The sequence below is a fragment of the Aristolochia californica genome, unplaced genomic scaffold, assembly GCF_029961685.1.
Source record: "Aristolochia californica isolate CCGP_79_NKW_82.1479 unplaced genomic scaffold, dmAriCali1.0.hap1 SCAF_10, whole genome shotgun sequence".
Classification (NCBI taxonomy): domain Eukaryota; kingdom Viridiplantae; phylum Streptophyta; class Magnoliopsida; order Piperales; family Aristolochiaceae; genus Aristolochia; species Aristolochia californica.
In genome coordinates this window covers 32937898-32954655 of record NW_027181771.1, presented here as the reverse complement: position 1 = coordinate 32954655, position 16758 = coordinate 32937898, and the positions used below count along the sequence as shown (strand labels likewise).

The 16758-nt window shown below is 37.0% G+C and overlaps 1 protein-coding gene across 2 annotated transcripts; it reads right to left on the bottom strand.

Moving 5' to 3' along the window:
* Positions 1-771: 771 nt before the first annotated feature.
* On the bottom strand, positions 772-8155 carry LOC137936925 (acetyl-coenzyme A carboxylase carboxyl transferase subunit alpha, chloroplastic-like). 2 transcript variants are annotated; one of them, XM_068781901.1, is made up of 12 exons: positions 7894-8155; positions 7176-7554; positions 6618-6692; positions 6084-6191; positions 5816-5976; positions 4598-4712; positions 4338-4492; positions 3480-3531; positions 3323-3391; positions 2672-2749; positions 1386-2587; positions 772-1158 (listed from the first exon to the last, which is right to left on the bottom strand). In XM_068781901.1, the coding sequence occupies exons 2-11, from the start codon at positions 7500-7502 to the stop codon at positions 1388-1390; spliced, it is 2340 nt and encodes a 779-aa protein (XP_068638002.1). In that variant the 5' UTR covers positions 7503-7554; positions 7894-8155; the 3' UTR covers positions 772-1158; positions 1386-1387. The 2 variants fall into 2 exon arrangements, with proteins under 2 accessions (XP_068638002.1, XP_068638010.1); XM_068781909.1 differs by having other exon boundaries at positions 7176-8155.
* Positions 8156-16758: the final 8603 nt, after the last annotated feature.

Here is a 16758-nt window from a genome sequence, read left to right as displayed (position 1 = left end):
AATTTATTTTTGGAAATTTCTTTGATCATAGATTAATAGATGCAAATTTTATTATTGTTAGCTTTTGACGAAAATACCCCTGATTTGGGTTTGCCCCCTTCGTATAAACCTAATTTAACTAACGAGTTCGATCCAAGTTTTATAATACTACTTAGAAATTAGAATAATCTATTTTTAAATACTTTTATTAATTAATTAAATTTAAATTACGCATTCATGATTATTTTAATTCACTTTTTAACAATAATATAATTAACATTATCATAGGCAGAACCTGCAAATGCTATCTACACAGTCCAAGACGGGAAGGGGAGGGGGACTCGGATTAGGTGTTTTTTCTGTTCACTGGTTAAGTTGCAAAAACCAGTTGACTCAAGCGCTTTTCCGTCTCTCCTAGTTTGATTGAACCCTGCTCAAATAGTTGATTTTGTGTCGAGGAGGCCCTCATTTGCTGAACTTGTAGCTGTCTCTGGACTCAGAGATCATGAAGGGGAAAAGTATTGAAGGACTGGATTGCTCTTTTGAATTATTGGTAACATAAAACATTGCAAAATTTCTTTTATGCACATATGGATGAATAGATGAGTAGGGCTGCGCCACCCAGGGCTTTTGGTCAAGCCCTTGTTGGATTAGATCCCCTGGTAGAGGCGGGCAGACCGAGTTTCTCTGTCTCATTAGGTTGAGCCTACTTAAACCAGTGGCTCAGTCACGTGTGTTGTTCTCTCTACGTTGTCAGAATTCAAAGCATGGCTAAATAATCAAGCTAGGAGATCATCCGAACCTTATTTTTGTGATATAACAAGACCTTGTGGAAGGTTTGACGCCCAACCTCCTTAGTTGCTCGGAAATCTACAAATTTCAAGCCTATATATAAGAGTGGCTGTGTCTACAAATGATTTAAGAATCCCTCCACCCAAGGGATAAGCAAATCCGATAAACAAAAGAAACAGAATAAATAGACCTAGACTGGAAAATTCAGCAGTTGAACTGCCTACCAAGCTTACTGCGTCCTAGTGGCTCTGTTCAGACACTGGAAGAGAGGTGTTGGAGAGTCCAAGACACTGGCATTGAATAGCGCATAGGTGCCCCGAAAGAGAAAATATCCATTTCAAGGGGCGTGTAAGTGTGTAACTGTGCACTTCGTCCAGCAGTAAACACCTGGATTGCACAATGCAATGAATCAAAAGCAGCAACGGGTCTTGGAAAAAGAAAATAAAATAAAAAACAGGTAGACAGGAAGAGAGGTCCAGGCTTTTTTTGTTTTTTTCCCTGTAAGGGCAAGATGATCAAACCTCTATGCTGATCTACATGATTAGTGCACAATTCACATACATCCCCAGCATTTTCAAAAAATAAAATCATAAAGGAATGATGATGATACATACCGTTAAGCACGTCCACGTGTGGCGCCCACATTGATCTCCACTCTGGTCACGTCAGGTTTTGAATCATCTTCTCCAACAGCAAGAGAGTCCTGACTCAACCTTTCATCCTCAGCAGGAGATCCTGTGGCCTTTGCAATTTCATTCTTCAGCTGTTTATGTTTATCTGATAAAGCCGGGATACTCACCGCAGCCACCAGGCTCTCTTTTATCTGCTGTTTTAATTCTTCAATCTTGTTTTTTGACTCTGGGTCAAGTGATCGCCCTGCCCTGGCGACCTCTATCTTCAGAAGCTCAATTTTGTTTTTCAAGTCTGATGAATTCACTGTATCTTTAATCTTATCAGCTATTTCTTTATTCAATTCGTCAATTCTGATCTTTATATCATTGAAAAACGGCTCTGCACTTGAGTCACTGGTGCTTTCTCGTCCTGATGTGACGCTCTGTAAATCTAATTGCAATGATTTTAGCACGTTTACCAACTCTAATCCTATCTCCTTCTTCACTTCAGTGATTTTCTCTTTTAGCTCAACATCAAGATCCCCTTCAGTAGACACTCCACCATTTGACATTTCCGACCTCAACATTTCAATTTTCTGCTTAATATTGGACTGGTCCATGACATCCTTGAGCCTCTTATTGATTTCCTGCTTAAGTGACACAGCTTTCTCTTCCTGCTCCGACTGTTTCTTGGCTTTGGTTAATTCTTTCAACATATCACGTTTGTAACTCAAGCTACTGAAATTGGGGACCTCTGAGAGACCCTTGTTGAACTCCTCCTTTAGTTTATCAATTTTATCTTTAAGACCTGAATCAACAGCCCCTGAAGATCTTGCCTTTGTAACCTCCTTTCGCAGGATCTCGAAATTGTTCTGCAAGCCCAAAGACTTAACAGCATCTGCAAATTCCTGATCAACTTCCTTTTTGAGTTTCTGGATCATTTCATCCAAACCCAGATCAGGACGATGAGATGATGAGTTTTCCTTAGCTTTTAGAATTTGCTGTTTCAGCTTTTCAATTTCATCTGCCCACTCAAGATCTGACGTGGTGCTGATTTCTTCTTTTGCAATAATTGGCTCCTCTTTCTTCTTCATGTTGGCCTTCTTCGTAGGGTCTTGTGGAGTTCCTTCCTCAAATCCACCAAGACGTCGGAACTTAAGCATGCGATGTTTGAGCAGCTGCGGTGTATCCATTTCCAAGAGTTCCTGTATATGCAGCAGATAAAAGTCAGTGTTAATTCCAAATGAATTCTCTATATAATATAAGCTGTTATTGTCAAGCCAGCCTACATCCATAGCGCCAACAACTGCCATCTTTATTTGTTGTGAGGTCCACTTTGCATCAGTATGAGCACCACCAAGTGGTTCCTGTTGAAAAGAGTAAAATATCACAAGAAGGCAAGATAACCTAATATGAAATATATGCCTTAAGACACTGATTATACTTTTTATAACAAAGAGACCAACATCAAAGAAATTTCCATCAAACAGCAATTGGAGCAACACACAAACAATAGCACAGAAAAGAGTACAGGTGACTAACTAGCTTTAAGTTCGTCTTTAGATCAAGTACCACTTTCAAACCAGATGCCCTGATTCAACATGGAACTGATCCCCTCATTCCTCAGGAGCAGCTCATTGAAACTAAAAAGATCCAGTTGAGGCAAACTTTATGCTAGGCAACCTAATTCCACTTAATGAATTAATAGAACTTTGGCTCCGAAAATTTTGTAAACTGTATTATCTTGCTTTATTTGTTTTGGGTTCATTCTCTAGAAATGATCCCACCTAACGACCACTCTTTCCTCTTTACATTTTCAGGCTTTTGAATAAAGGTTTACTCTTTCGGCTATTTCTTGAACCACTCCAACACAAGTAAATCCATGCAAAAGTAACACCCTAGTAAGAGAGAGTAAAGGTTCGAGTAAAGAAGAATATTACAGGAATTATGCCATCTGCTATTTTCAGCTTGCATAACTCTGTAGCAGTAATTTTCAACTTCTCAGCAGCCTGCATAGGTTTTTAAAGAGTTTCAAATACTAGGAAGAAATAAAAAAACATATAAGAAAAATACTTGGATAAATGGCATGATTTATACCTTTGGAGCTGCTTTGGAACTCTTCCACAAGATAGCAGCACATGCTTCTGGGCTGTTTGCACAAAAAATGGAAAGACAACAATATAAGACTAGAGATGTATACATTCAGGGTAATCTTTATTGGCCTATTATTAATTTCTTCTGAAAATTGGCTTCTATGATTAGAAATTTAACAAAGTTATATTTGTGGACTTCACTACTTTTTATGTTTACAGTTATTAGTTAACACACAAATATGCTACACCAAACAGTTGGGACTAAGCCTACGCTAGGCCAATAAGGTTTTCGCATAGTAGAACGTCATGACACCACTAAAAAGTTGCATAAGAAGTTGTGTATGCACTTCTCTGTATCCACAGTCAAGAACAGATGTAACATACTTGAAGTTTCTGTTTTGCCAAAATAAATATGCAGTTCTTTTAATGAAATCAACTGGCTAAAAGCTAGTTCAATCAATAAAGATGATCATAGCTGACAAGGTCCTCTTCTTATTAAAGAGAGAAAAAAAAAAGATCTTTCTTGTGTTCAATATTTTCAGGCAAAGAAAAAGGTAACCAACAGGGTCACAATCAAAGATCATATAACGGATTTGTCCATCTTTACTTGTTCAGCATCATTTCAAAAAATAAATAAATAAATAAAATTTACTTGTTCTCCATTATCAGCTTCAGTTCCAATTTTTTGTCTTACCACTGATCAGCTGTGAACAAATAGTACACAATAAATCAAGAAACATGCATGTATTGTCTATATTGCATCCCAGAAAAAAAGTGAGGGAAAGTTCCCCAATTCAACAAGCAATTTAGGTTAATAAAGAAATGCAACTAGGTAAAAATGGAATAAGGATAGCAAAGTCACCTGGCAACAAAGAATACTGCATTTTCTAACATAAGTAGCTTATTAGCACATCCAATGGCCAGTGCACCACCAGAACCACCTTCCCCAATGACAACTGTAACAATGGGTACTTTCAAACCATACATGGTCCTCAGATTGTGGGCTATGGCTTCTCCCTGCAGGCAATTGTGACACAAAGAGAAATTAGCAAATCAAACTAAGCTGATTCTCTTCTTTTCACCAAACATAAGCACCCATGCTCAAAGGTACCCGAGACGTACTTGACCTAACTCTTCAGATTTAAGATCTGCAAAAGCTCCAGGTGTGTCGATAAAAGTAATGATTGGAAGTTTATGATGATCAGCATAGTACATCATGCGCAGAGCCTTTCTATAACTGCCCACATAAACCATCACTGAGATATCAATATTCATTCAACAGTATCTGTGCTTAGCTTGTACCTCCAGAAAATAGGAAGTTCAAAATAAGTAGTAAGCAGGAATTTTGATATAAGTTAGGTCCCAAACTTTAAATACTTTCCTTCAAAACTTTAATGCATGGAAGAACATTTTCTATTGCACTGTATGGAGTCTTGCTCACTATAAGTAGTTGTTGCCATACATAATTGGAGATAAAAGGTAGATTCCTAATTCATAAACACATGTGGCAATGCACATAGTAATTGAGAAAAAGTCAGAGCCTCACACCTTACTTCTCTACAGAGGATTAGGAATGCATCAAATTAATAAGGTAAAGACGCAGCAAGGACAACTCAGACAGTTCTTGTAGAATAGAATAGGTCCTAGGGGTACCCATCTCGCTAATGTACACCTCTGAGAATATCCAATGAGGCTGATACCAGGAAAGGCAACTCTAAGATGTAGAAGAGTAAAACAGATGCCTTTTATTTTCTTTTGTTCTTTAACAACAAATAGGAGCTTTTTCTGAAGCAAAGAAAATTATAAAAACCATAACAGCAGGTTTTAAATGATTGCTTCATCTGCAGGTTATTACATAGTACACAAGATACCTTCTCTTCGAGGACCTAAATTGAACTACTAGAACATAATTCAACCAATTTTGAATGGCCTGAAAGTGAGGGGCAATTTTGAATAGGTTGTTAGGCAGCTACATGGTTGGGAAGCAGAAAGAAGCATCAGGTGCCCATGCATGCATTTTATTTAACTGTTTTTAGATTTAAAATTCCAAATTTCTTTTCATAACTTTGGGAAACAGAGCTCAACTTTTTTTGGCATATGGATGTGGTTTTGTATGCCTCAACACTGTCAGGACTGACAAACAAAGCTTTCCATGCCTCCATTCTCAGGTTCTGTGGGTGAATATGACAGCAATGCTTGCCCCTTTTTTCCCTAAACTCTGCTATTAAAATGTGATCAATTAATGCAACAAAAAAAAAAAAAAAAACTAAAAGAAATTTGATGCACCCTTGACCAAATTGGCATTCTAAATGTGTTTCTTTCCTTCCTACAAAAACATACCCATGAGGTGTAGGCATCCCAAAGTTCCGTGCAATGTTCTCTTTTGTATTTCTGCCTTTTTGATGACCTATGAACAAGTAGCTTCTGCCATCTATGCTCCCAATGCCAGTAACTATTGCAGGATCATCATAACCAGCACGATCACCATGAAGTTCTACCCACTGAAAAGAAAAAGGAATTGTTTGAGATGCTTTATGTTTACTGACCCCAAAATGAGATCAGAAGAGATATGAATCAAAATTTTTGCAAGTTAGAGAGTTTTCCCGACCTTGTCAGTAATGTTTAATACATGGTCAAGAAAAGTTGGCCTGTTGGGATGACGGGCAATACTCAAACGTTGTATGGGAGTCACATGGGTATACAGATCTTTCAAAGCCTGAAAATGAACACTAAACATGATGTGAAAACCAAATATAGCCTCAGTTAGCAACCTAGATTGTTGATGCATCTTCTTACCAAAGTTGACGTAAACCCACCTACTCAAAGTTAAAGAGCTGTATGTTTCATTACCATTAACCAATTTTAGATTATAATAGGAGACCTGAAAAATACAGTCTAAGTAATTAAACCATATAGTTACTGAGAGGGCTTTGCTAGGGACAAGAATCCTTCCCTAGCACTTTATGTGTTTCAAAGATGTAAACGCAATTATAATCTAATGTGGTGAAACAAATAAGCGCTTGTTATTGTACAACATCCTGTGAAGACATCTGACTCCACCTGACCCAAATAAAATTAACTCGTATTTCAAGCTCATAAGTAACATAAGGTAACTATTTGCATCTTAAGATATAGGAACGACCTGTTGATACTTAGTTTCCAAAGAAATTATCTGGTCGCTGAAGTCTAACCCAGTTTCATCAGCCATCTTTCGTACCTGCAGCAAAAGAGGAACAACTTATCCTCCACAACAACAAATTTTAGAAATTCAGAGAGTTTTAATACTTTAAGCACCCCATATCCTCAACCTAATAATATAAAATAAGGCAAATCCAACAGTACCCTCCTGACTTACGGTTCTAAAGCAATTTCCACATGCATACCAGAGTGAAGAAAAAGTAAAGCCAATCATGGGATGAAATTGGAACTTCTCTAAAGGTAACCTCACACAAATTAAAAAGTAACGCATTGACAACCAATATCCAAAGATAAATGAATCGCATGAAAGATAAAAGAGTAGTTAAACAATATTGATGCCGCAGAAAAATGGGAAAATGGTAGTCTCACGGCTGTGTATATCCTCTTGATTAGCTCAGAATCATTCATAAACATGCAGTAGGGAAATGATATGAAATAATTACAAGCTGCAAGAAGATCAGAGGATACAAAGAGAGAAATTGGACTTGAACAAAGCACTCACATCAATAATCTTCCTCTCCAGATCTCGCAGCGGTTTCTCAAACTCTAGAGTGACTAGCTTAGGCTTTTCCTTCAAAGGCTTGAAGTGCGAGAGATAGCTGAGACATCCACCTTTAACATCAGGATCGATCTCATTAGGCCAAGGATAATCGTGCTTCTTCCACTTCTTAATCTTCGCAGCAATAGTAAAATCAGCCCTTCTTGCTCCTAACTGAGCCCTGCCTAGGGCCTTCAAAGGAACGCCACTGACGCCATTACAAAAGCTTCGCAGCAAATCCGAGGCAGAAGTAGATGAAAGAGCAGTAGAAGGGTGAGGTAGAGATGCCATTTCCGCGCTCCCGGTTAATTCACCGGCAAGGACACTAAATGACACTTGGCGCCTAATGCGATTGAAACATCACAAAACAGAGTGTCGTATAATGAAAAATCCATCAGTAATCCTACGAATGAAGCTCTGGAAAAGAACGATTGCTAAACTCTAACCGGATCACGAGATATTAAAAATTCAAAATACTAAGCACCTCTACGTTGCAAACGCATTGCGCCGAAAAGAACCACCGATTTCACAAAAATCAAATCAAAATTCAAATCCTTGAAAAATTTCACCAAAGAGCTTCAGATGACTGCACAATAAGCTAGAGAGATATCCATTTGACCACAGCCAACAACAAAAACGAGAAATATCGACTAATTAACACAGAAAAGCCACAGAAAATTACCAAACTAGTTCGAAGATCCCTCCGAAGACTCCGGCGCCGAAGATCAGAGACCGGATCAGCAATGAAAAGAGCGAAGGAAGAGGAGAAGGAACCTAAACCTGAGGACCGTAGGACAGAATGCAAGAAATAATGGAGGAAACGTGAATATCAACTGCTCGCAGCATCGAGGAGATCGTCAAAACGCTCAGTATCTGTAATGAGCTCGCAAGCGAGCCAAATAACCTTTCGATACTTCTTATGCGAGACACAGCGACGGAGACAGACAGAGACATTGACGAAAACGAAAAATAAAAAGGAAAATTACGCCTCTTTGAAATTTATATTTGGGCTTTGATGGGCCAGCTATTTCGGTTTGGCCGTTGAACTCTAAGCAGGGTGCTTGCGTGTCATCGGGCAGCTTCGCACGTGTTCCAAGCTCATCGGACACGTGTAGGGCTAAAACGCGTTTCTTCTGCACTCCATCTCGAGTCTCGACAGCTCTCTCATTCTCTGGCCTTTTTCGGTACGTTTATAACAGTCGGAACCCTAGACTCGGGGGTAACCTACCTCAACAACTCTTTTTAATCGACGATCACATTGGATTTTAATCAATCAGAGCTTGCAGTCGACAATCATTGCTAGCATTTTTGGTAACTTTTGGATTAATTAAAGGTTCATTGATCAAGATCTTGAAGGAATTGTGGTGTGTGAAGTGGATTTACTTTGTGCGATGAGTTTGCATTTGCTTAAGCATCCTGTTGGAATTATTGTTTCAAAGATATTATTTATGAAATAAAATTATCATGATTTTAGTAATATGGGGTCCACTTCTAGATACTTTGTCATTGGATGACTAACACATCCTCCTGTAGAGGTAGACTCATTGGGTGCATTGACTGGACACATCCATTGCATAAGGAGATGTATCTCTCTTGAGGGGATGTATCTCTCCTAAGGGGATGTATCTTTCTAAATAGTCATTAGTGTCACACCCTTTGGAAATCTATAAATTCCTCCGTGGTCTTACAAGTGAGGCTAAAGCTATTTGCACACCTAGTCTGGCTGAACGGGAGCAAACTTATCACTTGTAAACGAATTATCAAAGGTTATCTTGTGCACTTCAAGTTCTATTTATATTTTTCAATATGAAAGGGATGATCTCTTTATTCTTCTTATTTCAATTCTATGATATATGTATGACTTTCATGATAATAGAATTATGGAGGATTTAATATCTATTTCTATGATATTTATTTTATTATTATTAGACATCAAGTCTAACAAATACAAGTGATTAATGCCTTTGCTTAGATTCTAATTTTCTATATTTTTCCTTATTTTTTGGCTATTTATTTGTGAATGAAAATAAGCTTAGTTTAGGTTTATTGGGTTCTGGCGCCGTAGGCGGGCTTGCTGGTGCGGGCATGCCAATGTGCGGACAGTTATGCGTAGGCCTACTGGTGCGGGCTTGCCAATGTGCAGGCTTGTGCGGTCCAGGTCGATAATGACCCAGAACCATGAACCAAACCAGGTTTTGCTAATATAATGAGCCAGAATGTGTTTTAAGAATATTTTTAATCCCGAATTTTATTTTTAATGGAATTTCCATGTTATTTGGAATTTATTTGGCTACTTGAGATCAAAGACTATAGGTATGAAGATTTATATGTTGATATTTTTATAAATAGTTCATATCTAATTGGTTTAGTTGTTGTTTAATTATTTCTTTGCTATAATTTCTTGAAGTATTTATAATTTGTCTTATTACTTGCCTTGTTATATATTTATGTATTTTATGTGAAAATTAATTTAATTATATAATTTACAAAATTCCCAAAGGGTAATGCGAGTTGTATAATTAGATTAGTATATTATAAATTAATTTATACGAATCCCCAAAGGGTAAGTATGAATTAATTGATATTGTTGTTTGTGTATTATGTGTGGAATGATTTGCTTAGTAACTCTCATGAATCCCCAAAGGGTAAGTGGGAGTACTAGATGACTGAGATGATTGTATAATTACGTATGTTCTCCCATATATATTGAAATATTTTCTGGATAACAGGAATATCCAGTAGTGGACATAATTTTGCTGAGTCCCTAAAGAAAAATGTACTTGATGGGACTAATTATGTGAACTGGTCACAACGGGTTGACTTAATGCTATTTGCTACTCTTCCTCAAAGACCTTCCCGATTAAACTACCTCTGAAACAGTATAAGAAAGACCTTAGAAAATTCAAGGAATGGGATAATGCTAATGAAATTTCTAGGTCACATATTCTTGGGGCTCTAAGTGAGATTCTCTTGATGACTTATTTTCATGTCCGTACTACAAAAGAGATTCTCAACCAGATTGAGGCTAAATATGGTAAAAAGTCGTCTACTCACATCAATAACTTATGGCAAAAGTTCACTCGTGCCAAATGTGCAAAAAATGTTGATGAGAGAAAACATGTAAATGACATGCTTGTCATGGCAGATGAGTTACAATATCATGGTAGACCAATGGATGAAGAAACTAAAGTGGCCACCATTATTAACTCTTTACCCAAATCTCTCAAATATATTAAAGATTTTTATTCTTTGTCCAAAACAAAGTGGACTATATTTGATTTGGTTAATATGATCGACCACTAGTACGATAGACTCAATCTAAGTATTGAGTTAGATAAACCTTCACCTAGCGCTAACGTAGTTTTGAAGCCGAAGAAGGGATAAAACTTCAAGGACAAAAAGGTAAATCAACAAAGGGTTGAAGTATATACAAATCAACGTGTTTGCTTCTTCTGTAATAAGCCAGGACATATAAAGAAGTATTGTAGGGCTTTGAAAACCATGCAAGAAGGGCAACAGGAGAACACTAGTGAGTCCTTATCTCTTGAAACTTGTACTATTTATATCAAACCTTTTAGTTGGTGAGTTGATTCTGGTGCAACTGTTCATGTATCGAATGAGTTGTAGGGCTTAAAGGAGCTAAGAAAGATTGAGGACAGAACAAGCTTTATTTATATGGGAAATAACGAAAAGGCCGTTGTGGAAGGCATGTGAACTTACCGGCTAAAGCTTGATGATAATAAGTTTTTTTGATTTAGAATATTGTCTTTATGCTCCTTCTATGAGAAGAAGTCTATTATCTGTATCTTGTCTTAAGAAACTTGGATTTACATTTGACTTTAGAAGTGGAAAGTTTCCTATGTTACAAGATGATAAAGTCATTTTGAGAGGTTTTTGAAATTTTGGTCTATATCAATTGCAACTTAGTGGAAATATGGTGTTCAATGTTTCTACTTCTTCGAATATTAAAGAAAATGAATTGTATTTGTGGCATTTACGACTAGGGCATATAAACAAGGATAGAATTACAAGACTTGTGACACAAGGATTATTGAAAAATCTTTCACATAATGATTTTCCTATTTGTGAGTGTTGTATATATGGGAAAATGACAAAATACCCTTTCCATCCAAAGGCTCAAGAAGTTCTCATGTTTTGGATATTATTCATTATGATATATGTGGACCTATGAATGTGAATACTCGTAATAGTCATTCGTATTTTATCACATTTATAAATAATTTCTCATGTATGGAAGAGTATATTTACTGCATAGAAAAAATGAGGCCTTAGATTATTTCAAAACCTTCAAATTGGAGGTAGAAAATGCCACAGGAAGGAAGTTCAAAATATTGCACACCGATAGAGGTGGAGAGTATTGTTCAGAGTTATTCTCTAAATTTTGCAAGTCAAACGGGATTATCCATATGTTTAGCATGCCTTATACACATGAACAGAACGGTATTGCTAGAGAAATTGAACCTTACTAGAGATGGTAAGATCTATGATGGCACTTGCAAATTTGCCAATATCCTTTTGGCATGCTAGAGAAATCGAACCTTACTAGAGATGGTAAGATCTATGATGGCAATTGCAAATTTGCCAATATCCTTTTGGGGCAAAACACTATTGACAACTACCTATATCTCAAATAGAGAAATTGAACCTTACTAGAGATGGTAAAATCTCTGATGGCACTTGCAAATATGCCAATATCCTTTTGGCATGTTAAAGAAATCGAACCTTACTAGAAATGGTAAGATCTATGATGGCACTTGCAAATTTGCCAATATCCTTTTGGCATGCTAGAGAAATTGAACCTTACTAGAGATGGTAAGATCTATGATGGTACTTGCAAATTTTCCAACATCTATTTGGGGCGAAGCACTATTGACAACTACCTATATCTTAAATAGAGTGCCTTCAAAGTCAGTTGAGAAAACACCTTATGAGGTATGGTCAAGTAAAACTCCTAGTCTTAACCATTTTAAAGTATGAGGATGTGTTGCTCATGTTTTAAAACTTGATCCTAAGGACAAATTGAAGGCTAAGACTCGAAGATGTTTATTCGTTGGGTACTCTGAACATTCGAATAGATATAGCTTATATGATCCCAAGGAGAAGGTAATTATTGAAAATAAACATGTAAAATTCAGTGAGGATAGATTTGATTGTGATGAAGATTTAGGTACGAAGTCTCACTTGGAAGAATATGTTGAAATGTCTTCTTATTAATCTCCTTCTAATATAGAGAATTCCACCCAAACAGATATTCGAAGAGGGACTAGAGAAAGAAAACCTAGTCAACTCCTATCATCTGCAGATTTTTATACCTATGCTAGAGAAACTTATGAAAGAACAAGGTTGAATGAAGATGTTACTGATCCTGACACTTAGGAGGAAGCACTCCTTGATGTGGAAGTCGGCAATGGAAGAGGAGATGGACTCTATGTATAAAAATAAAGTTTGGAAACTTGTTGATCCTCCTACATCGGTTAAGCCCATTAAGTGCAAGTGGATTTTTACAATGAAGAAAAATATTGAAGGTAAAGTTGAAAGGTTCAAAGCTCGTCTTATTGCCAAGGGTTCTACTCAACAATACGGGATTGATTATGATGAAACATTCTCTCCTGCTGCACGAATACGGTCTATTCGAGCTCTCCTGGCATTGGTTGCATATTATGACTATGAATTGTTTCAAATGGATGTTAAAACCGCTTTTCTAAATAGAAATTTGGATGCGGAGATTTATATGGAACAACCACATGGATTTGTTAGACCTGGAACTGAAGCAAAGGTGTGTAAGTTGGACAAGTCTATTTACGGTTTGAAACAAGCCTCAAGATTATGGAATATCAAGTTCAATGAAGCAATTACAGCGTATGGTTTTACTCAGAATTCAAAAGATCACTATATTTATATCAAAACAGTGGGAGATCGCGTTGTTATTCTTACTTTATACATAGATGATATTTTATTAGTCGGGAATGATATTCAGTTACTCTAAGGTATAAAGACAAGGTTGTTTCAGACATTTGATATGAAAGACCTTGGGGAAGCTTCTTATATTCTTGGCATTAAAATTCTACTGGATAGATCTTTACGAAAATTGAGTTTGTCTCAAGAGAAGTATATCGACACTCTTTTGGATCGGTTTCACATGTCTAATTGTATACGAGGTAAAGTACATTATGATAGCACTAAAAAGATGAGCCAGATGGATTGTCCTTCTCGCCTCAAAGATAAGTTGGACAAATTTAAATATCGATACGCTTCTGCTGTAGGGAGTTTTATGTATGCTCTTATATGTACAAGACCTGATTTTGCTTATGTTGTTGGGATTCTTAGCCAATTTCAGGCTAATCCAGGTTTCACTCACTGGGAAGGGGTAAAATGGGTAATGCGCTATCTACAACGAACAAAGTCATATGCTTTGACTTATCAAGCGGACAAGTTAGAATTGGTTGGTTATTCCGACTCAAATTATCAAGGATGTATTGATACCCGAAAGTCTACTTCTAGTTTTATCTTTATGTTTGGCGGAGGTGTCATTTCTTGGAAAAGCAAGAAGAAAGACTGTGTCGCGCAATCTACCATGGAGGCAAAATATGTGGCTATGAACTTAGCTACAAGGGAGGTTGTCTATCTTCGCAAATTCTTGCACAGTCTTCTAGTAGTAGACTGTGTGGAGCGACCTATTCCTTTCTTTTGTGATAATGTATCTGCTATTGCTATAACGAAATATCTGAAGTGTCACTCCAAGGCTAAACATATCAAAGGGAAATACCACTACATACGAGACATGCTGAGGAAGGAGGAAGTTGTTATTTATAAGATATCTTCTCCGGATAACTTAGCTGATCCACTAATCAAGTGTCTTCCCGTGACCAGTTTCACTTTCCATGTGGGGAACATGGGTTTGATTTGTTTATAATTGATGAGACCAAGTGGGAGAACATTGTTTTGTATGCATTGTGGTCTCAATGATTTGTAATACTATGTATGTCATGACATTGTAATTTATATTCCATGGAATGATTTTGAAAGAATGCATATGCTTTTGTGTGATAATATGAGTACTCAGTGTATGCCTTGAGATTCAGTTTCCCAATTAGGTATGCACTTGTACGTGTATATGTGAGGGTCTCAATAGGGAATGATGTTTGAGTCTCTAAATTGTCTAGGCCAATGGGACTGCATAGGCACAATTTCCTTTCCTTCTAATACTCATGCTGGTATAGAGTTTTACCCTGAGCTCCTCAGGTACTAAGTATGCTATGGATGGTGAGATGCCTTGATGTCCAGCTTTTCTATTAGGTATATACTTATATGTATATACGAAATGGTCTCAATAGGAAGGTAGGGTTAGATGTCTAAATTATTCAGGCCTATGATACTGATTAGACACAATTACCTTAGTGGCTAATACTCGAACTGGTATAGAGTTTTCCCTGAGTTTAGGTCTGAGTATGCTATGAATGGAGACTGCTGAACTAGCAAATTTGACAAGTATGGATTTAGTTTATTCCCCAGTCTTGGATATCTAAGATATATAATGTGTAGGCCCGGGTTAACTACACCTGTATATTAAAGTGTTTAAGGTAATGCCTATGGTCATGGTATGGTTTTATGTGTCAAAATTGATTTTTCAAGTGTTTTTTTTTAAATCGGAATTTGAAATGGATTTGAAACCAAGTGGGAGTTTGTTGGAATTATGGTTTCAAAGATATTATTTATAAAATAAAATTACCATGATTTTAGTGGCATGGGCCCACTTCTAGATACTTTGTTATTGGATGTTCAGTACAGGGAATAATGGCCAGTATTTCCCCCTGTAGAGGTAGATTCATTGAGTGCATTGACGGGACACATCCCTTGGGCATAAGGAGATGTATCTCTCTTGAGGGGATGTATCTCTTCTTAAGGGATGTATCTCTTCTTAAGGGATGTACCTCTCCTTAGAGGATACATCGGTTAATCTTCTCCAAGTCTGTCTGCATGTAAGTAAAAAGAGCACCGGAGGCAATGTAGCTGCGTCAGGATAAACAGAGGAAATTTGCTTTTTGTAGTTGTATTTCTGATGTTGGTGTTATGAGGAAATCAGTTATCAGTCTCTTAACCGATGCAGGATTCAAAGGAGTGTTCAGTTCAGTGAACATCATCCGTTGAAGAAGATCAATTAGATTTATTAGATCAAATAGTTCTAAGATTTTTATTCTTTCCCTGATGCAGTAACGTATATTCTTTCTATTCTTTCATTTATCCAGAGAATCTGCGTTCAAAAATTCTGAACTGAACAAATAACCTCTAACTACTCAAATTGAATGAGAGTATGGCACAACCATAACTACAAATGAGGTTCTTGATAGCATTGCAGCTTTACTATGTGCCCATTGCTGTCCCTAAATTCATCTGTCACATTTTGACAAATAATTCCTTATATAAGATCTATCTTATGATTACTAATATAATTTTTTTTTTAATTTTCTCCATGAGAAGAGAAGAGGTGTGCCTTTGCTTGTAACTCATTTTTTTTCATTGAGAGCAAGACAAGGTCGAAACACATTAACATAAGCCTTAAAGACGATTTTAGAATAGCTACATTCCCATGTAATACTTCACTTGGCTCTCATAGGAAATACTGAAAAAGAAACTGGCTTGATTCGATTTCCGATGCCTTCGTGTCAAATAAATAGTCTCCTCCGTTATATCCTTCTTTCACCTCTTCAAGAAATGTCTCAAGAACAGAGACCAGAGGCATCACACGGGAAAAACCACAATGGGACGAAGGTGGAAAATTTTATGCATATCAGTGGTCCGAGTGGGTTTCTTTTAATTCATAAAGGAGGAAGTAATTGTTGGGGAAAGAAAAAAATGCCAGGTGACTACGGAAAGCTTTCCCCCCCAGTGGTTGGTCTCCACCACGAAAACAATAAAACGGGAGAATAGGTAAAAAACCCGAATTATAAACCTAAAACCCAAACCTGAACTATAATCCTAAAAACTGAACCCGAACTATAAACCTAAAACCCGCACTTGAACTACATACCTAAAACCCGAACTCAAATTATAAACCTAAAACTCCAACCCAAACTATAAACCTTAAATCCGAACCTGAACTATAAACCTAAAACCCGAACCCAAACTATAAACCTAAAACTCCAAAAAGAACCTAAAACCCGAACCCAAACTATAAACCTAAAACCCAAACCCCAACTTTAAACCTAAAACCCGAATCCGAACTTTAAACCTAAAACCCAAACCCGAACTTTAAACCAAAAACCCAAACCCGAACTTTAAACCTAAAACCCAAATCCGAACTTTAACCCTAACACCCAAACCCAAACTATAAACCTAAAACCCAAACCCAAACTTTAAACCTATAAACCTAAAACCCAAACCCAAACCCAAACTATAAACCTAAAACCCAAACCCGAACTTTAAACCTAAAACCCGAATCTGAACTTTAAACCTAATACCCGAACCTGAACTTTAAACCTAAAACCCGAATTCAAACTATATACCTTAAACTCAAACCCGAACTATA

Coding starts and splice junctions, on each gene's coding strand:
- LOC137936925 (XM_068781909.1), bottom strand. CDS start 7,502: ATGGCATCTCTACCTCACCCTTCTACTGCTCTTTCATCTACTTCTGCC. Junction 6,192..6,617: donor TGGAAACTAAGTATCAACAG/GTCGTTCCTATA, acceptor GTTCATTTTCAG/GCTTTGAAAGATCTGTATAC. Junction 2,588..2,671: donor CAGTTGTTGGCGCTATGGAT/GTAGGCTGGCTT, acceptor CTGCATATACAG/GAACTCTTGGAAATGGATAC.